Source organism: Ambystoma mexicanum, chromosome 12 (genome assembly GCF_040938575.1).
Source record: "Ambystoma mexicanum isolate Mex_15411 chromosome 12, UKY_AmexF1_1, whole genome shotgun sequence".
Lineage (NCBI taxonomy): Eukaryota > Metazoa > Chordata > Amphibia > Caudata > Ambystomatidae > Ambystoma > Ambystoma mexicanum.
The window spans coordinates 92880770-92902074 of record NC_090936.1 but is presented as its reverse complement, the minus strand read 5'-3'; the positions used below and the strand labels follow the sequence as shown (position 1 = coordinate 92902074).

At 48.7% G+C, this 21305-nt stretch overlaps 1 protein-coding gene across 2 annotated transcripts in view; it reads left to right on the top strand.

The window, feature by feature from the left end:
- Positions 1 to 21305, top strand: part of RELN (reelin) — a 2335047-nt gene that overhangs the window by 1224657 nt on the left and 1089085 nt on the right. For both annotated transcript variants that reach the window (XM_069628072.1, XM_069628071.1), the window contains exon 11: positions 4078 to 4223. In XM_069628072.1, the coding sequence (XP_069484173.1) occupies positions 4078 to 4223 (146 nt within the window). The remainder of the gene's footprint in view (positions 1 to 4077; positions 4224 to 21305) is intronic.

The following is a 21305-nucleotide window of genomic DNA, read 5'->3' as shown; positions in this document are numbered from 1 at the left end:
GGCAAGGTCCAGTATGTGAGGATTGAGAGAGAGGAGTCGAAGATAACTCCCAGGTTTCTGGTTTCAGAGGAAGGAGAGGGGGGATAGCCCATCAAGGGTGGCCAGAGTGAAGGCAGAAAAGAGGGAACAGGAGTCCTAATAGGAAGCATCTCAGTCTTGCTGGCTTTGAGATAGAGGTTATTGGAGGTACACCAAGACTGGATAGCGGACAGGCAGTCAGGAATGACTTAGGAGGACAGAAGAGATGCAGAGGGTAGTCTGAAGAAGAGTTGGGTGTTGTATGCATCACATTGGAAGTGTGGTGAAAAAGTGGAGATAAGGTGAGCAAGAGCAGCGAGATAGATGTTATAGAGCCAGGGCGAAAGGATAGAGCCATGGGGAACGCCACAGGTGGAGATAGAGATGGGTGAGAAGAAAGAACCCAGCATAAACTGGGAGGGACGGTCAGTGAGGAAGGAGGTCAGCCAGTTCAGTGCCTGCTCCGTGATACCGGGGGTATCATGGAGCCGTTTTATGAGGATGGAGTGGTTAACCATGTCAAAAGCAGAGGTGAGATCGAATAGAATGAGAACAGCAAGCGAGTTGGAGTCAAGCGATGCAAGCAGTTCTTCACGGGTGTTCAGGAGAGCAGTTTCTGTGCCTCTGGATGCTCGGAATCCAGATTGATGCTCGTGCAGGCAACTAACAAGCTCTGAATGCTTGGTCAAGCGGGGGAAGTCCAATTTCTCCAGAAGTTCCCCAATGAATGGAGCGAGAGAGATGGGGCGGTAGTTAGCTGGACATGAGGGGTCGGTAGAAGGCTTTTTCATGAGGGGGTGTGCAAGAGAGTCCTTGAGGCAAGAGGGGAAAGACCCAGTGGCAAGAGGGTGATTGCAAAAGTCCACGAGTGCAGGGGCCAGGAAGCCAATATTGTCCTTGATAGTTCTGGAAGAACAGGGGGAGACCTGTTTGGAGACCGTCATAGAGCGGATGACTGTAGTGACCTCGTCCGGTGTGATAGGAGAAACGGAGGAAAGAGTGGATGAGGGAGCAGGAGGGGCTAAGGGCGGCAGGGGAATGGGGGAGGGGCAGGGGGAAAGGAGGATGAGAGAGAACTCGGGCTATCTTGAGTTTTAGCAGTGAAGTGGGTGGCCAGTGCAGTGCAGAGGGCCTGGGAAGGAAGAGGTGAGGTAGGGACTGCAGATGGACTGGCTAGTTCCTTGCAGATTTGAAAGAGTTCGGCCGTGCTTTTAGAAGTTCCAGAGACGCAGGCCTGGATGTGAGCCCTCTTCTTGGAGTAAATGGAGAAACGATATTGCCTTTGGAGAAGGCGACAGGACAGTTTATCAGAGGGTGAGCTCGAGGTCTGCCACTTCCGTTCAGCAGCTCTGCACTTGGTTTCAGGGCTGCTAGATCAGTCATGCCAAGTGTTACGCTTGGAGGTGCATTTCAGGCAGATCCTCATGACGGGCAAGAATATCAAGAGTGTGAGGGATAGCGAGAGCTAGATTGTTGAGAGCAGAGTCAACAGTTCAGTCAGAGGTTGGAGGAGGGAGGGGTGAAGGTGGAAGCAAAACCAGCAACTGACACTCGCTTCATTGCACGGATGTCCGCAAATGAGAATGGTAGAGCTGGGGAAGGTTCGGTCAGAGGGTCGAGAGGTCCTACGGTGGGAGGAAAGAAGAGTGTGGTCAGACCAGGATAGCGGTTGGAGATTGGGGTAGAGAGCAGGAGATCAGAATGGATGAAGGCATCAAGAGTGTGTCCAGCCGCATGGGTAGGGCCGGAGGGGAAAATTGAGAGAGAGGGAGAGAGAGGTGCACAGGTCACAGAAGAGAGTGGAGGCTGTGTTTGAAGAGTCTAAGTGGAAGTCACCCAGAACGAGGTTATTGGAGGCAGAGATCAGTAGAGAGGAGGAGAAATCAGCCCATTCTGAAAGAAAAGAGGCGATAGGGCCGGGAGGGGGGCCTGTAGATAGTAGCAATGGTCAAGGAGGAAGTGGGAGAGATGCCAATTTTGCAGACCAGGCTTTCAAAGGAGGAGTAGGGCTGAGTGGGTATGAGGGAAGAAACAACCCAATGAGGGAAGATCAAGGCTACGCCACCGCCAGTGCGGTTGGGACCAGGCTTTGAGATGGTCTTGTAGCCATCGGGGAGAAGGAAGTCAAAAGCAGTGACTGAGCGGGCATTGCACCACATCTCAATGAGAGCGAGGACGTTGAGATCAAAGTCTTCCAGGAGAAGGCAGACGTCGAGGGAGTGTTTGATAGGGGACCAACGTGCACTAAGTGTGGCTAAATGAAGGCAGTCACCACCTTTAAAGGTTTTCTGAGTAGGGGGACAGCGGAGTTTTGAGGCGAAGGAGGTCATGAGAGAGTGGAAGGAGGAATAGCAGGATGGAAACGAAGTTGATAGGAGGTGGCAGGCGCCGGTCCAAGAGGAGGAGATTGGGTTGAGGACCCTGAGACATGACAGTGCCATTGTGATAGACATTAATGATGCACCTCGAGGATGAGAAGCCAGATGGGTAGACAGTCTAACCCCTTTGTACTGTAGCATGACTTGTTTTTCGGGGCATCTGTGATACATCAAGCATGATATGTGTTATTACGTGGCTAGACTGCTATTTTAATGCAGACATTTCAGCTGTTTATTGTGGCGTGGTATTTTATTCTGGGCCTACTATGCGCACGCAGGCCAGAACGGTGTGGGGGAGCATACCCAGAAATCTTGCACAGGGCGCTGGGACACCTGCGGAGGCACTACATTCAGGAGACAATAGCCCAGTCCTGGATTTACCTCTGCATTCTGGAACTTGTAGTACTGGATTTCTCTATTATAAACCCAGGATTGCACGTTCCACAATGCAGAGTTAAAACCAGGATTACCGTCACCCAAATGGAAGTATAATCTTGGCATGTATGAAGCAGTGGCTGTGACCCGGCATGGCCTACAAATGGCACTTGAGCTAGCGGTCTGCTGGAGTTCTCTGACCCGTTTTCCCCGATCTGATCTCCCTGAATGCCAAGACAATGAAAACATGATGAGTAGTGATACTGCTCTAGGCCAATTGATGTGAGTATCACCCATATTAAGAATCACAGCATCCGATTCATACATTTGGAGTTAGATTATTTGTTTTGCAATACTCTGAAGGGAAACTATAATGCAGAGCATACGTTTTGATTTTTGCAACAGACTTTCTATTTCGACGTTTTGCCATTAGAATACTTGAACAAAATGGCTTAATCCATAGCATCCAGTGATTCACTTTACGAAAAATGAGGGATTGTAACCCACATTTACTTGTTTTGATTTGTATTTGAATAGATTTATTTTAGTCTATTTTTTGACTGGTGATTTCTGATATCACATTTATCTCGCCTATAAAAATAGATTTTGCTCCCTTTTAATGACAGGTGCAAAAACCGGTCTAAGGGCCCTTATTACGAGTCTGCCGGTGTCCCGCCGGTGCTACCGATGTGTTATTGGCACTCGCCTTACTGTTTCTGCCGGCCGATAACCCGTTGTTACCAGAATATTACAGCGGCGGAGGAACAGTAAGTTTCCATTCCCTTAATCCACGGGAACGGCAACACTGAAGCACCGGCACCGTTACAACACTGAAGCACCGGCACCGTTAGTAACGGTCCCGGTGCTTTTGTGAAATCTGCCAGTCGGGCCAGAACGTCCGGCAGGCTTGACCTGCCGGTAGTTCACAGCCCCTACCGACAGACTTTAAGTTTGGCGGTCCGAAAAAGGTGCCGGTAACCATTGTTACCGGCACTTTTTTCCAGACCGGCAAACTTGTTTCGTATTCCCCTATTTCAGTCATGTAGGCCAGACGACACGTCTTTTAAAGGACGCTTTGCTGCTTTCGCTTCTTAGGCCCCTAGCTCACTTTTCTAACCCCTCAAAGCACTGAAAGTAAGAATAATATCAAGAAATAGAATGACAAGTCATGAATTGAAAGAATGTGCCAAGTTGTTCCATGCACTTGTGTTAGAAGATGTCCGCCACAGTCTCCATTTTGTTTTTGAAGTATACATTTGCCAAAGCCTTGTAACAGCCATAACAGCCTGTGCTTCCTGTGTTACAGCATAGCTGCCAGTCGGACGGCAACACCATTTACTTCCATGGCACAGAAGGCAGTGAATTCAACTTTGCCACAACTCGGGATGTGGACCTGTCCACAGAAGACAGACAGGCGCAATGGGAGGAAGAGTTTGAGAGCCAACCCTCCGGGTGAGTGACTCTCTCCCTGAACTTGAAGTGTGCATACAGAATTTCTCTACCATAGGGTCTAACGACTAAGGGGGACTTGGTCCCATCTTACTGATTATTAATAAATCTACCACTGAAGGTAAAGTCGTGTGGAACATAAATTAGCTATTACTTAGATACATTCTTGTAAAATATCCGTTGGTTGAACACAGGTCATGAGGAATTTCCAGTGTTACTAGTTTGTACCCTGGGGTTTTCTGTTGCCATGTTTGATAATCCTAAAATGCTTGAGGAATGTGTATCCCTTGACAGCCTTGGTCCTAGCAGGGCAGCCCTGGGGTGGACGTGGGGGCAATGCTGGAACAGCCAGACTGATCTCTGACTTGGACGGCCCTGGGATGGACGTGGGGGCAATGCTGGAACAGCCAGACTGATCTCTGACTTGGACGGCCCTGGGATGGGCGCGGGGCAATGTTGGAACAGCTAGACTGATTTCTGACTTGGACGGCCCTGGGATGGACGCGGGGCAATGTTGGAACAGCCAGACTGATCTCTGACTTGGACGGCCCTGGGAGGGGCACGGGGGCAATGCTGGAACAGCCAGACTGATCTCTGACTTGGACGGCCCTGGGATGGGCGCGGGGCAATGTTGGAACAGCTAGACTGATCTCTGACTTGGACGGCCCTGGGATGGACGCGGGGCAATGTTGGAACAGCCAGACTGATCTCTGACTTGGACGGCCCTGGGAGGGGCACGGGGGCAATGCTGGAACAGCCAGACTGATCTCTGACTTTGACGGCCCTGGGATGGACGCGGAGCAATGTTGGAACAGCCAGACTGATCTCTGACTTGGACGGCCCTGGGATGGGCACGGGGCAATGTTGGAACAGCTAGACTGATCTCTGACTTGGACGGCCCTGGGATGGACGCGGGGCAATGTTGGAACAGCCAGACTGATCTCTGACTTGGACGGCCCTAGGAGGGGCGCGGGGGCAATGCTGGAACAGCCAGACTGATCTCTGACTTGGACGGCCCTGGGATGGGCGCGGGGGCAATGCTGGAACAGCCAGACTGATCTCTGACTTGGACGGCCCTGGGATGGACGCGGGGGCAATGCTGGAACAGCCAGACTGATCTCTGACTTGGACGGCCCTGGGATGGGCGCGGGGGCAATGTTGGAACAGCCAGACTGATCTCTGACTTGGACGGCCCTGGGATGTGCGCGGGGGCAATGCTGGAACAGCCAGACTGATCTCTGACTTGGACGGCCCTGGGATGGGCGCGGGGGCAATGCTGGAACAGCCAGACTGATCTCTGACTTGGACTTGATGGGTACCCTTTTAGGAAGTCTCCATGGGCAGGGCTTCCTGTGGCTGGAGGTTGATGCATACATCCTGTAGGCGAGCAGGGGCTCTTCACGGAGGACGGTGGGAAAGAGGGGCCTTTATGGATGTGAGACCCATAGCAATGGGTGCATTTAAATGTGCATCGATTTCACCCTCTAAGCCCACCACACTTGGAGTCCAGCGGAGAAGCGGTCCTCAATGGGAATAGGTATGCTTTTTGCAGTTTGCTTGAGCGTGGTGGGTTACTCGCTAATGCTGTGACACTGAACATTTCCAAGCGCACCTACACCACAAACCGAAATGTCTTGAGTCTAGAATTCCATTCCACCCCAATAATTTACAGCTGCTTTATCACCAAAGCGTTTGCCCTGCTCACCCCCCAAAGTGCCAGAACCACAAAAGAAGGTGCATTTGAAAAATGGCATCCCCGCGCTTCCCAGCAGTTTATCACAATATAGGGCCTACTCTGTCGCCTTGCCCTCTATGCCAAGATGTCCCCTGTGAAAAACAAGATTACTCTGCTTCCGTCCTAACATGAAAAGGTAACTGTGTTAGGCAGGTAACCCCCAGAAGAGCCTAGCCTGATCCCAAGGGGGATCCATCCTCCAAGGTTACCATAGTTATCCCCATAAAGCTACTCCGAGCTCTCCAGAACCTCCCAACACCACAGTTTAGGGCATTGCCCCAAGAGTAGCCACGGTTCAAAGCCCACCTTGATGTACGAGAGCCCATAGGTCTACTCAGCTTTCCTGCATATAGAACCTGGCTGTTTGAGGTATAGGCCACAGGAAGGTGGGATACTTACTCTTCTACTCATACCCAGGCATTGCCAGAGCCCAGCACAGCCCCTTTTTCCAAAGTGAACTGGCATGGGCCCATGGCAAAGGGGGTTATTACAAGTTTGGCAGAGCTGTAAAAGAGCAGGTAAAAATGCTGGTAAATCTTTTACTACGTCTGCAAAATACAGGTTTGCCAGTGGGGGTTATCTGATTTACCCCCAGCCAAGAGCTGGAGGTAAATCAGGCCCGACTGGCAACAACTGCAGGAATTACTGGCACAGGTAATACCGGTGCCGGTAATTCAGGTACTCCCCCTCTCCCCCCCCCCATGGAGTCCCGCTCCATGGATTGGGGAACTACCAGCATTCCCACTCCCTATAATATCCCAGTAATATCGTGATATCGGGCGGTGGGAATGATAATTCCTTTTATCAGTATCCCGCCGGTAATACCGGCAAGCTTGTAATGACCCCCAAAGTGCCGTGAAGTGCAAAAAGGCCCAGCATTGCCACTTTCTTCATGGACTTGGCGATCATCCTATAGCTAAGTGTCCATAGCTTTTACAGGCAGGGGAACTGAAGTATACGTTTCACACCAGAGCAAAGCGGACCATACCCTCGGCAGAGGGACCTGGCTCCACCACTTGGACACTTGAGATCACCCTACTGGTTGCTCTGCTTCATACTCCAAGGGAAGTAACCTGTAAGGTGACCAGGTAATCACAGTGGGCAATAAACACACAATAACCACAAGACCTGGACGTCATTATGAGACAATGCTACCTCAAAGGGAATGCATCCTGCAGATGTCATGAGGTCTCCAATGTGTGTGCAAGGCTGCCTCAAAGGGTATCTCCCAACTCCAAGTTACAGAGAGCCAGGCTGGTTACCACAAACATTACTCCACATCCCTCCCAGGGCTATCCTGGAAGGACTCCCGGCGAGCTTGGAGATCACTGTCTTGGGCAGGTGAGGAGTTGGAGAAGAGTGAAATAGCTTAAACAAGGTTGTGCACACACTACTGAGACTACCCAAAAGCTGAGGATGTTTTTAACTGGCAAGTCTTGAAGAATGATGTACATTGCGTTGCATGATGATCTGGTTGTGTTTTGAATAGGCTGGCCAGGCTGCACCCTTTCTGTGCTGCGGTTGGGTGTGACCACCGAAGGTAGGCAGCCAGAGCGTATCTAGAGCCTGCAGTGGGGGTTTTCCAGATCCATTCAAGCAGAGGCAAATCTGGCTCATCCATTCTGAAATCGAGGGCTCTGGCTGGGTGGATTCCTCTGGTGTTCTATCCATGGCAAAGTAGATCCTAGCCTACAGGGCACAGAAGAGACATTTGAGATTGAAATTATGTGATGAGAGTGGGCAATGGGCTGAGGCAAATGTTACATTGTGACGGGGCTTCTTCAGACCCCTTAGGGACGCCACATGAGGGAGCTATCCACTTATTGGCAAGTGTTTTAGATGAACTCCTCGCGACCCAAAAGAAAGATGGCAGCTAGTGGTTGATGGTGTTCTCTGCACCAGCTGCCACAATACCTGCCATTTAATGTATGTTCCAGAGCAATTAATTCAGATTGGTATCATTTACACTGTGTGAGGGCATCCTTCTCATTTTGAATGTGAATCGTCCCTTTGTTTTCTTTGAAACCCTCAATTGGCTTCTACTTGGTTTTGCTCTCAAAAATCAATTTTCCTTGATGAATTTTAATTTTGGAATTGGACAACGTTCTTCATGTGTCCTAATAGCACAGCTGGTTGGAACGTTAAATGCTCCCTTTTCCCCCCAAAAGCCACTTTTAACAATTCTAATGGGGGCACTTCCCGTTGATGCGGAAGAGCGGAGCTAATGATAGGCCAAGGCCAGCGGTCCGCAAAGCGCGCCAGGGGATCGCTCCTCTATGCTCCCCATGTGTGATTCCACTTGGGGGGCAGCTGGCGTGAGAGCTCCTTGGAGGTGCACATGTATGCTTGCGGCTCCCCTCCCCATACATGTTCCTGATGCCGACAGAGTGGCGTTAAACTGAGGTCGGTTCCAGATCCTTAGTATGAACTTATGGAGGGGCCTATCAAGGTTTCATAGGCCAATATGGCGGTGCCTGCTAACCTGCCCATATAAGAACATGAAAGCTGGCCCTGCTCAGTAATAGACAAGGCTGCTCCCTGCATGTGCAATGGAACTGTGCCCAAAGAAACCCATTAAGCCCATCTCCACGTCTGCCTGCGAGTATTGATGGCAAACCTCAGTCCCAGTGTCACATTCGCCCGTTTTGAACAAGAGTGGGGAGATTTTTTTTTACTTCGTAAGTGAAAAGAGGTTTTGATTTTTAAACGTACGCTTGTATTAATGTAACATTTGGAAAATGGTTATAAGTGGGGTGAGAGATGAATGAAATGTGCTAAGGGGCGGGATACATGTGCATGTGTGGGGGATGGGCCACCCCGCGAGGACACTGGCTGACACAATGTGTTGCAAACAGTGCCAATCCACATTCCTCCCCTGGGAAAGGGACACGGGGATGCAAGGCACATGACACAGGTCCTTGTCAGAATTAATTAACAGTGGCGCTTTGAGTACATTAACCCTCCCTTATCCGTGCAGAATAAATGGAGGCCCCCAAATTAGTCTGGATCGAATTTATTTCAGTAAATACCGCCTCACTGCGTTTGTGTTTGCTCCTAATAGGGAAACTGCGTTTTAGAAAGCAGGTATCTATAGCCTGTTAGCATACAACTGCCATCGTACACTGGAAACTGAGGTTAAGTGAAGCCAATCGGAACCTAATTACTTCTCTTTGAAGAAAGCTTTCATTTTTAATGTCGCAAACGTGTGTTACACAGTAAGCCGTTTGTATGTTCCCAAGCAGGGACGGCTATAGGCCTTGGCGGGCAGGACGACTGCCCGCGCTCCACATTAGCAACCCTCCCCCTCCATGCCAGCTCAGGGGATTCTTTCAAGGACTCATGGGAAAAGGCGCGGCAGGTGCTGTATTATACGAAAATGCACCCTGCTCTCGTGCTGACGCTGGGCATTCCAGCACAAGGGCGGGGCGGTTTTCATCACAATAGGGCGATGATGCTTTTGCATGGGCGCCCTATTGCAGTGATTACCTCCCCACTCCACCACGGGAGCGGGGAGTTAAACAAAAAAATGTGGCGCACTACTCTCTAGGAAAAGCCGGAAAGCCGGCCTTGGTTCATGCAATGTCAAGCATGCCGACTTTGCAAGCCTGAGACAGGGGTCTGGAATTAAAGTGCAAGCTCTGGTATGTGGGGATAGTGCAGGAGACAATGGAAAACTCTAATATACCCATGAAAGCATACACCCCTGGAAGGCACATTCCATATTAATAATCGGGTACACCACACCTGTGTCGTGGCTGAACTCCTTCCGAAAAGGCTGCGACTATCCCTTGGTCACCAATTCCAAACATTCACATGCAGAATATTTATTTATTTAAGAATTTACAAAGCGCAGGGCAGACCTGGCTCAAAGGCATTGGAGTGCTATACAACAAAATAGACTACAACATAAATTAACAAAAATACAATTTACAAATATAGTAAATAAACAATGAAAAAACTGTAAAACAAATGAAACAGGATCATGTTTAATGATCCAAAGATCCTGTCCGACTGCTGCCCTTCTCGATCCTTTGCGGTCTGCCTTTGTACCTTCATTGTATTCCCATTTTCTTCCTTATCTGACCTCTTTTTAATTATTCACTCTCATCTGGTCTTTTCCCTCTCCCTTTAAATATGCCACTGTTTTGCCAATTCGAAAAATCCTTTCTCAATTCCTTGCTCCCTAAAAACCTTCATCTGAGTTCTCTTGTTCCTTTTCTATATAAACTCCTTTTTACGGACTGTATATTCCCAACGATATCTCTAACTTGAGACTAACTCTTCCCTTTCCCCATTCTCAACCTGGCTTTCATCTTGCCCATTCTACCGAAGCTGTGATCTCACATGTCACTAGTTTTCTCACTTCCTTTCATCATTCTTAGCCGCCATCTCTTCTTATCCCTTTGACTCTTATCTTCAGCTTTTAATACATGGATTACACTATTTACTGCCTCCTTTGCCTGTACCTTTGATATATCTGGTCCTGCTTTTCCTTAGTTTTCCTTCTATCGTTCTAATTGCAATTACTCTGTGTTTTGAGCTAGTGACCACTCTTTCACTCTTCTCTTACATTTTGATGTTCCCCTAGATTCATTGCACGGAGACATACTATTTTCTATATATTCTATTCCTCTTTCTTCAGTCATTCATTACTTTGACTTAAATTGTTCCTTTCATGCCAACAACTCTGAAATCTTTGTCTCTTTCTCTTCTTTCACTGCTCAACTACAAACTTCCATTCTGAATGGCTTTCCTCTGTTAAGTCCTGGATGCTTGCCCATTCTCACCAACCTAACTCATCCATGACTGAAATTCTCTGTTTTCCCTCTCCTTTCTCTCATGGTCTTGCCATCGATTTACACTTTCTTTTTCCTCTAGTTTGTTCCTGCTGCTTTCAACGTTTCAGCATGAACAAAATGCATCATTTTCTTACATTTACTGCCACCTACTTTCTTGATCTCACCCTAATGTTTTTCCTGACCTTAACTACTGCTCTTCGCTTCTTATTGGGTTCCTGGCCTGTGTTCTTCATTGAATTATATGTTCAATTCTGCAATGTGTTTTTCATCTAGGCTTCTTCCCTGTTTTCCTATTGCACCTTGCACCTTCCGTAGCCTCTCTTGGTTGGCTTTAATTTCCTGATCGTCACCAGGTTTGCTACCTTGGAATGTTTACAAAGTTACTCATGGTTTGGCTCCTGCTTATCCTTTCTCTCTTATCTAAGTTTATTCTTCTCTTCGAGCTAATCAGTCTTTATTTCTAATGGACTGTGTCCTCCCACGGATTCCTCATCTTAGATATATATTCTCTGGCTTTGCAGTTCTCTGAAACCTTTTTCCCAGTCGGATGCGCCGTGTCTCTGGGGTTGGTGGCACGCAAGTAGTTGTCTTCGTGACCGCATGGGACGTCAATATGCGTACAAATAGTGCGCTCGGCGCCCCGTGACCTTAGTTCCTTTTTTCCGCATGCCCAGCACGCTACTCGGGAACTTCCCCTCAGATAAATGCTCTGATGCATTTTCTTTAAAACAAGAAATCCTTCTAATTTTGTAGATTTCATCACCATGTCTACTCCGAAACCCTCAGGTTTAAAAAGGTGTTGTGATTGCGGTGCTAAAATGTCACTCACCGATCCTCACAGAGCTTGTCTGTGGTGCCTCGGTACCAACCACATTTAAAGCCTTTAAGGAGAGAGCCGCCAAATTGGCCCTAGGTCATTCGTCTTTGAAGTCCCCAAGGACGGCAACTTCGAAGCACAAACCTGATTAAAAGAGCTCCCCGGCTGATAAATCGCCCAAGAAAGTGAAAAAACAGTCAAAGAAACACTGTAAGAGATTTCACTCGAGGAGCAACTTCCATCATTCCTTTTCTTCCTCATAGAAAAAGCAAAGTAGGAAGCATTCATCCAAGGACTCGTCTCCAGAAAGACAGGTACATTTGCCATCTAAATCCGCTTCAGCCGAGAAGTGGGAAGAATTTTGCATCAAAATGATGCTGGTCTTTGAGAAAGCGTGCCCGCCTTTTTTCTCTTCCTCTGGGAAAAAGACCATCAAGCCCACCACAGGCAGGGACTCGGCTCACCAACCACCTTGTGTGACAAAGAACCAGAGACCAGGGAAATCTTCGATTCAAGGGCTGTCAATGCCACCAAAGACATTGGCGCTGTTGTCAAAAAAGCATTCATCGACAACTGACGAAGATCCCTCAAGTAGATCTGCTCTGAAGTCTAGGAAGGATTTTATGTCCTCTTTTCAGGACATTTTCGATGAGGATGACAACCTAGTTCCCTTTGTGTTTGAGCCTATGGGTCTTCCTCGTCAACTTGAGGAGTTTCAGGAGAAGGTTCTGCCCTGCATGGCGCAAGTGGCTAAGACACCTACTCAAGCCCACTCTAATGTGGCATACAGGATAATGATGGCAAAGGTAACTGATGCCTTATGTTGAGGTCCCCCAGTGATGGCATGACAGAATGTGACTTGACAGACTTTCTAGACAAGTGCACAACCATTGTACCTGTCCTTCCCTTGCACAATAGCACCAGAAATTCCCTCATAAAGCTATGGAAGACTCCTTGCTCGGGGCCAGCAGTCCCCAAGGATTTTGCTAAGAAATACAAACCAGCCTTGTCTGACCCAGAATTCCTTACCAGACATCCAGCACATGATAGTCTGGTAGTACAGGTTGCGACTGTTGGTAACAAGGCTAGTGCCTGACAGGGATGACAAGCTTTATAATGCTCTATCAAAAAAAGTTTTTGCTTCTGGCAGTGTGGCACTAAAAATGGTTAATGCTTCACGTGCATTGTCTAAATATACATACCCCGTATGGTTTGTAATAGGTGAGGCAGCTGAGCACATCCCTGAGTGGGAAATGAGGAAAGGCTTCTTTAACATTGTGGAAGATGGAAAGGTAGCCATGCGCCAATCCCTTCTGTCAGGACTCGACACAGCCGACGACTGTTTTGGGAGATCTATGGCGGCAAGTTCCATCATGCTAAGATTCACCTGGCTCAGAAAATCAGGGTTTGATATGATGTGCCATTTATAACGCGCCTGTACACAAGTGTTTTTAGGCGCAACAAGACAAGGAGGGGGAAACAGAGGGAGGACAAAACTGCGATTTTACTAGGCCTTGTGTCATTCAGATCGCACAAGCGCAGGGAAAGTGGTGGGGAGGAGTGCAAAGTGGGGCGGTGGAGAAGTGCAGGTAGTCAAAGTGCAGCCAGCGGGTGGCTCATAAGCGCAGAGAGAGGGGACTGTAAGGTTACAGATTCAGACCACAAGTGCTGGGGGAGCCAAGAGGCAGTGCAAGGTGCAACTGGACAGTTAGGGACCAGGGCTAAAGTTCAGAGGGTGGCCAGGTGACCAGTGCGTGGAACAGGTGGGTCATCAGCAAGAGAGAGGAAGAGAGAAAGCAGAAGCAAAGAGGAAAGTCTTGAGTTGCTTCCGGAATCGAATAAGGTTCTGCTAAAGTTTGAGAGAGGCAGGGAAGCTGTTCCAGAGGGAGGCCCCAGCCAAAGAAAGAGATCTGCCCCCAACTCTCTGCTTGAGAAGGGAGATACTTAGGAAGAGAGAGTTGGAGGTAGTGCGGCCCTAGGCCCCAGAAAGCCCTGTGGACAATGCAGAGGGTCTTGAACTTGATCCTTGCGACCACTGGGAGTCAATGAAGAGATTTCAGAGCTGGAGAGATATGATCCCTGGGCTTGACACCAAGGACAAGTCTTGCAGTCCTGTTCTGGATATGTTGTAGAGGACGGAGAGTCGAGGCAGGAAGATTTAGAAAGAGGCTGTTGCAGTAGTCCAGCCTTGAGAGGACCAGAGCTCTGGAGACCGTGATCTTCTGGGGGAAAGTGAGGAAAGGAAGAATACCTCTGAGGAGGTGCAGCTGATAGTTTGCCTTCTAAGAGACGTTGTAAGAAAAGAGGGTGGAGTCGAAGATGACCCCAAGGTTCTTAGCCTCACAGGGAGGAGCAGGAAGAGGACCCAGAGTGGGCGGCCAGAGAGAGAGAGAGAGGAAAAGAGGAAGCTGGTGTTCCAATGAAGACGATCTCTGTCTTTCTGTCATTCAGGCAGAGATCATTAAAGGGATACCACTCCTTAATTGCAGACAGACAGTCAGGAATGAAAGAAGGGGTAGAGGCGGCCGAGGGGAGCCTGAAACAGAGCTGGGTGTCATCCGCATAACACTGAAAGTTGGAGCAGAGAGCAGTGATGCAGTGGGCGAGAGGAGCCAGGTATTGGTTGAACAGCCAGGGAAAGAGGTTAGAACCCTGGTGAACACTATGTCATGATGCATACTCCCGGGAAGCCAGTTCAGGCCCAGCGTCCCCGAAAGCAGACATCATGTTCCCAGGGAGGGACCCAGCAACCCCTTATAGGGGTTCTTTGGACATTGTCCTGGCGCCAGGCTCATTATGGGAGTGCTTGGATGGACTTACCTGATGCAGACCATGCTGCCGGATCCAGACCTCCTTGAGGTCTGAAAGGGACTATTTTACCTATGGGACTACTTTACCACTCGGGCGTGGCTGAGGAAGAATACTTACCTGGAACTACTTTGGGGGCTATTTAAACCACGCCCAGACAGCAGCTCACGCTTCGCGTTGTTCTGCATCTAGCAGCTGGACGCTCACCATGTCTGCTCCTGCATCCTGGCTCCAGCCACGCCCGCCAGCAACCTGGAACATCTGAAAAGGAAGGAAAGGAGAGAAAGGTGAATAATTGAACTTTACCTACCTCCATCCGGAGTACGGAACCATCACTCCGACGATCCTGAGAAAAGACATTATTTTTAGAAGCGCATTGCATCGCTCGCTGCAGCGCCGCATTCCACACTCACCTTCACGAGGCGCCCTCGGGCTCTTCAGCGAACATTGGCACCATCCGCCGCCTTTCAGCGCCTAAGGAGAAAAAGAGACAAAACAAAGGTGAGCGAAGGAACAGATTGAGGAAGGCCTGATTCTTCCACCTTAAGACTTACCTGATTTTTGTTGGGACAATCTTTCCACACCTCGGGTCGGCGCCGCTTCTTTGGCACTGCCGTACCCCGGCCCCTAAGTGGAAAAAGAGACAAAACAAAGGTGAGCAAAGGAACAGATCGAGGAAGGCCTGATTCTTCCACCTTAAGACTTACCTGATTATTGTTGGGACAATCTTTCCTCACCTCGGGTCGGCGCCGCTTCTTTGGCACTTCCGTACCCCGGCCCCTAAGGGGAAAAAGACACACGCATTAGTGGGTGAAAGCAAGATCACTAAGGGAACCATCCATCAAAAAGACTCACCAGAGTTTACCTTCGGCGAATCCATTCCTCTACGCGGATTCTTCATCCTGCATCTGAAATAGAGAAAAGGACAACGGACAATTAAGGCTTGAACTTTTGCAACTGAATACTTACGACCTCATATCGGAAAAGTCAAGTGGAGTTGAATACTCACCAAACCCGAGATCCAGTGAAGTAATTGGAAATCAACGCGCCCCTGCATCGGAAGCAGGATGGAGAGCTCGTCCTTTCAGACTCCAAGGTGAGACTCTACGGGGAATCGCGGAGGGGGTTCGAGGAGTGTGAGAGGGGGAAGGGGGGGAATCCGACACATTATCCAGCAGACAGTTAATCCCCTTTTCCATCTACAGAAGGATTCTTCTACGGGCCAGACAGGCGAGGTTTGGGGGTCCGGTCCAGTCCGTCTTCCGAGTCCTGCACATCACCTTAGAAGAGGTCATAGCAGTCTGGAACAGGTCGGCGCCTCCCTGGGAATCAGGTGAGCGTCACACACTACAGGTAGAGAGAGATAGAAAAGAGGAAGGATCCTAGTTGGACCTGAGAGGGCCAGTCAGTGAGAAAGGAGGTCAGCCATGCCAGGGCTTGATCAGTGATACCCAGGTCATCAAGGAGGCGCTTGAGCAGGATGGCATTGTTGACCGTGTCGAAAGTAGAAGAAAGATCGAGGAGAATGAGGACAGAAGGAAGACTGGAGTCCAGGTTGGAGAGCAGGTCTTCACGGATGTTCAGGAGAACAGTTTCCGTGATTCTGCCCACTCTGAAGCCAGGCTGATGGTCAGGGAGACAACCAACAGATTCAGTATGAAGGTTGAGCTAGGAGATGGACAGCTTTTCCAAGAGTCTGCCCAAGAAAGGAGTGATACAGATTGGGCGATAGTTAGCCAGAGAGGAAGGATCGGCAGAGGGCTTCTTAAGGAGGGGGTGCACAAGGGTGTGCTTAAGGGGGGGGGGAAGTTCCAGTGGCAAAAGTGATTGCAGAAATCAGCCAGGGCTGGAGCAAGGGTGTCAATGTGATCCTTGATGGTTCTGGAAGAACAGGGAAGAACCTGTTTTGATGAGACTTTCATAGATCGGAAATTCTCTAGAAACATTGTCTGGGGTGAACAAGGGAAAGGAAGAGAAAGGTGGAGGCCACAGGCAGGCCAGGAGTGGTGGGGGAGAAGGAGGAGGAGGAAGAGAGGGTGCACATGATATCCAAGCAAAACTGCTTGACATGCCTTTTGACGGGATGCACCTTTTAGGCCAAAAGTCAGTGACAGCCATGAAAAAGTACAGGCTTCCAAGGCTGCAGCAAAGTCTTTAGGGGCAGCAATAAGGCAACCAGCTCAGCCTTCAACCCAATGGAAGGGCAAGCACTTTCGTTACTACAATTATAGAAAGAAAGGGAAGCAACCCACCACCCTCCAAGGTCAGAGACGCTTCTCTCGTCAGTCCAGAGGAAGAGGAGGTAAGATGCAGAAAGCTTCAGGGTCTGTCCCCAACAGTGCAGCCCCTGCCACAAAACTTCTTTAAAGACTTCTGCCATGCTACACCGGTAGGGGTGCGTCTATTTGCAAGAATGGTACGCCATTACTTCATATTCATGGGCACTTCAGGTAGTTTCTCAGGGTTACTGCCTCTCCTTTTAAAAGCTCCCTCCAGATTGCCCCACTCTGGACAGACCACCTCCTGTTGCAGAACCACTGCTCCTGAAAGAGGTTTCTTCTCTTCTGGAGAAGGGTGTCATAGAGTTAGTGCCTGAACAGGGGGGGTACTCCCACTATTTTTTGGTCACAGAGAAGGAGGGAGGTCTGCAACCCATCTTGGACCTGAGGCGTTTGAACAAGTTCCTTAGGAAGGACAAGTTCAAGATGGTAACACTCTCCCAGATCCTCCAGGCCCTAAAAATTAAGGATTGGTTGGTGTCACTCAGCCTATAGGATGCTTACTTTCATGTGTCGATTCACCGAAAGCACATGAAGTACCTGAGGTTCGTTATAGGCAATACTCATTACCAGTTTCGAGTACTACCTTTCGGGCTTACCTCCACCCTGAGGTTCTTCACCAAGCTGTTGGCGATAGTGACAACCAGTCTTAGGAAAGGAGGGATTCAAGTCTTTCCTTACCTGGACAGTTGGTTAATCAGGGCATGGTCTCCCGATCAAGTCCTGGATCATCTCAACTGCACCTGCCACCTCATTCACAAGCTGGCCTTCTCCTGCAATTGAAACAAGTCTCAACTGACACCTTGTCAAACACTCCAATTCATCAGAGCAGTTCTGGATCATCTCTCGGGCAAGGCATTGCCCACCATACTCCTCCCCCCGAGAAGAGAGCTCTATGCATCCTGCACATGGTTACCAAGTTCAAGAATAACCAATATCTGCCAGCCCTGGATTTCCTACAGTTGCTCGGCCTCATGGCATCTTGAATCTTCCTGGTGTCAGAGGCTCGATTGAGAATGGGATTGCTTCAATCGGCCGTAAGGTCTCAGTGGCCGCAGTTCTCTGGCAGTATAAAAGACTTGTTTCAAGTCCCGAGCATTGTCACTCAGGATCTCCTATGGTGGACTTGCACAGAGAAAGTGATGGCTGGAGAACCGTTTTGGCAACCATGGCCCGAGGCGACCGTAGTGATGGACGTATCTCTGAAAGACTGTGGCGCTCGCCTGAACAAGCTGATGGTGAGCGGGTTGTGGTGCCTGGCAGAGACAACACTTCACATAAACCTGTCTGAGCTGAGGATGATCAGACTGGTGCTGATGACATTTTCCCCCTCCATACAGGGCAAGACTGTCCTGATCATGACAGACAACACAGTGGCCATGCACTATATCAACAAGCGAGGCAGTGTAGGGTCACTTTGCCCGTGCACAGAGGCGATGCAGCTCTGGGCATTACAGAACAAGATCTCCCCGTCGGCAATTCACCTCAAAGGGGTGGAGAATATGATGACGGACGCCCTGAGCAGGCAGGGCTTTGTCTCGCACGAGTGGGAGCTGTACCAGGAAGTTCTGCTAGAGAGCTTCCCCCTCTGGGGAGTGCCTCAAGTGTATCTGTTTGCCTCCAGTGTGAACAGTAAGTGCATCTTTGCTCATGGAATTTTCCCTTACCGGAGCACTGTGGGACGCATTGTGGTGGACTGGAAGTTCCAGCTCCTGTGTGCGTTCCCACCGATTCCTGCCATCTCTCAAGTGATCAGGAGGTTGAAGTACAGAGCAACCGTGATCCTAATTGCCCAGGACGGGGCCAGGAGCACATGGTACCCGAACGTTGTGGATATGGCCATCTGTCCTCAACATTGTCTTCCTGGAGGCCAGACCTCCTCTGTCAGGAGGGTGGGCTGGTTCTTCACCCAAGTGTACAAACGCTCAACCTGCAGACCTGGCTTCTGAAAGGCTACGGTACAGGGATTGGGACCTTCTGGAAGACATGATGGATGTATTGCTTTCAGCCAGAAGGCCAGCAACTAAAGCGCTATACCGCTGCCATTGGAAGACATTCTGCAGCTGGTACACAGCACAGGATGTGGATCCTTTTTTATGTGACACCTCAAGGGTGTTGGCTTTTCTTCTTCATTCGGCAAGACCAGGCCTTCAGATCGCCACCATCAAGGGCTATTTAGTGGTGTTCTCTATTGTCAACCCCATGCCAGAACAAGGTCATACTTCTTGATCCCCTTGGTGGATTCATTTTTAGAAAGCCTGACTAATACCTTCCCTCTGACCTCCTTCGTGGTACCGGCATCTGACTTAAACTTGGTATTAACATTTCTCATGGCTTCCCCATTTCAGCCATTACATTTATGTACTCTGAGGCTGCTATTCTGGAAGACGGCCTTGTTGGTCTTTATTTTCTGGCCATGAAGAGTGAGCGAATTGCAGGGCCTGTCCTAAAAGCCACATTTTACAGTCTTTATCAAGGACAAGGTGACTCTTAGAGTGCATCCCTCATTCCTTTTGGAAGGTCATATCAGAGTTCCAGGACAAACCAATTTAGACTGGAAGACCAACTGTTAATTGGTTATATCAGCCCGGAAACGGGCAAACAAAGAAAACCATCTCAAGATGGATAGTGCTTTGTGTTTCTGAATGTTACACCAGAGTAGGTAAGCAAATCCCTGAAGGCTTCACGGCACGCTCAACCAGAGGTGTGACAGCTACCTCTTCTCACCAAAGAGGGGTACATGTAAAGGATATCTGTCAAGCTGCAACATGGTCCTCCACACACACGTTCAAAAAACACTATTGCCTGTACACAGTATCCTCAAATGAGTTTCGGCAGGGCTCGCCTCCAACAAGTGGTGACATGAGGGTTTGCTCCTTCCCTCCTCCGTAAGGTCTTACTGCTACGGGAGCATATCTAAGATGAGGAATATGTGAGAGGACACAATCCATTAGAAGAACAAATCACTTACCCCTGCTCTTTCTACTGAATGTTACTCCCACGGATTCCTCATCACCCTCCCAGTCTACCCCACGGTTAAGGAGCTCTCTAATACAATTATACAATGACTCTCATTTAATGCCTAAAGGACTTCTTTTTGTCTCTAATCACCAACGTGGCTATGCAAAGGGAACAAATGAGAACTGAGGTCACGGAGCGCTGAGCGCACAATTTGTACATGCATCGATGTCACATCCGATCACGGCGATAACTCAATGACCATGACACCAGAGTTCACTGTGCCCCCTGCTGGGAAAACGTTTTTCAGAGAGCTGCAAAGCAGGAGATTAAGATGAGGAATTAGTGGCGAATCCAGTAGAAGGAAAATGACCCGGATTCAGTAATGTGTTCATCTTTCTATTAGCGCTCCCTCAATGTGTCCAGTGGCGTTTCCATTATTTCACCCTACCTGCTGCTAAACTGTGGGATTCTCCTCTCTAATCCCTCCGCCGTTCTGCCCTCTTTTGCTTCCTTTCGCGCTTTCCCTAAGTAATTTTCTCTCCTCTCTTCATTATTAAGAATGTTACGTCATGCTGATTGCCTTCAGGTTATTCAAGTAGCCTCTTGGTCCCGTATTTTTGCATTCTTTGTACATCGTCTGGGCACAAATGCTTTATTAATTCAGTAAATTAAAAAAAACAAGTTATTAGTGAGTATCTATTGTAGGTTTTATCAACATTTATTCCAAATAAAGTTGATGTTGAAGATCATAATGGTTTCTTTCCCCTGCTTAATAGTCACGGTACACCTGGCAAGTCCCATCATCCAGCATGTATTATGATTACAGATGTGCAGCGGGCCACTCTGGATAGCAGCCTGTCTCCCAGCAACTAATATCTCAAAGCTGGCCCATGCTCACTGACTGCTTCCACAACATGTCTTCCTGGCTCAGCAGCTGTTGGCTTTAACTGACCACCAGCATTGTGACAGATGTGAGCCTCGCCTGGCCAGGGAGACCAGGCAGGAAATCGAAGCATCCCTGTCAATTTTAAGAAATTGGGCAGTAATCACCTGTGTAAACTACTGGCCATTTGCTGCTCATCTCATTTGATGAACAGCTCATGCGGCGACAGTACTCAATGCCATATAGTTCCTGCTGTGCGCCCCTAAAGGAGTTCAAATACCAGCCACCTCGAGAAATAATGACACATTAAGCTCTTGGCTGTGTGTTGTCTTGTGCAGACTTGTGCAATCGCTTTTCAAATGGGTCCAAAGATGCCAGCTGTACTTGAAGAATTAGATCAAGTGAAACTTAATCACCATGATGTGAGTTAACCACACACTTGTGTGCTGCACCGCACATGTGCATCTGATTAGATATCTGGCATGCTTTGTGTAACTGGATTCAGATAATAGCAATATTCTTTTTTTAATTGTGTTATGGTTTTAGATAATGTAAACCTTTTGCAACCAAAACATTCTTTTAAAAAACGGTAAAAAGAATACTGAATATAAAATTACAAACATCCTCCAATACGTAAGGAATAGAAAAGAGAGAACATGAATCCATAATTGATCAAAATCCATAAAAGAAAAAAGTTTCTCAGGCTAGTATTCCTTTAAAATTATTTGTACACATTTCAGTGCAGTAATTATTAAGGAATTATTGGTACCCACCAAAATCCGCTACCACAGGTTTTTAAAAGC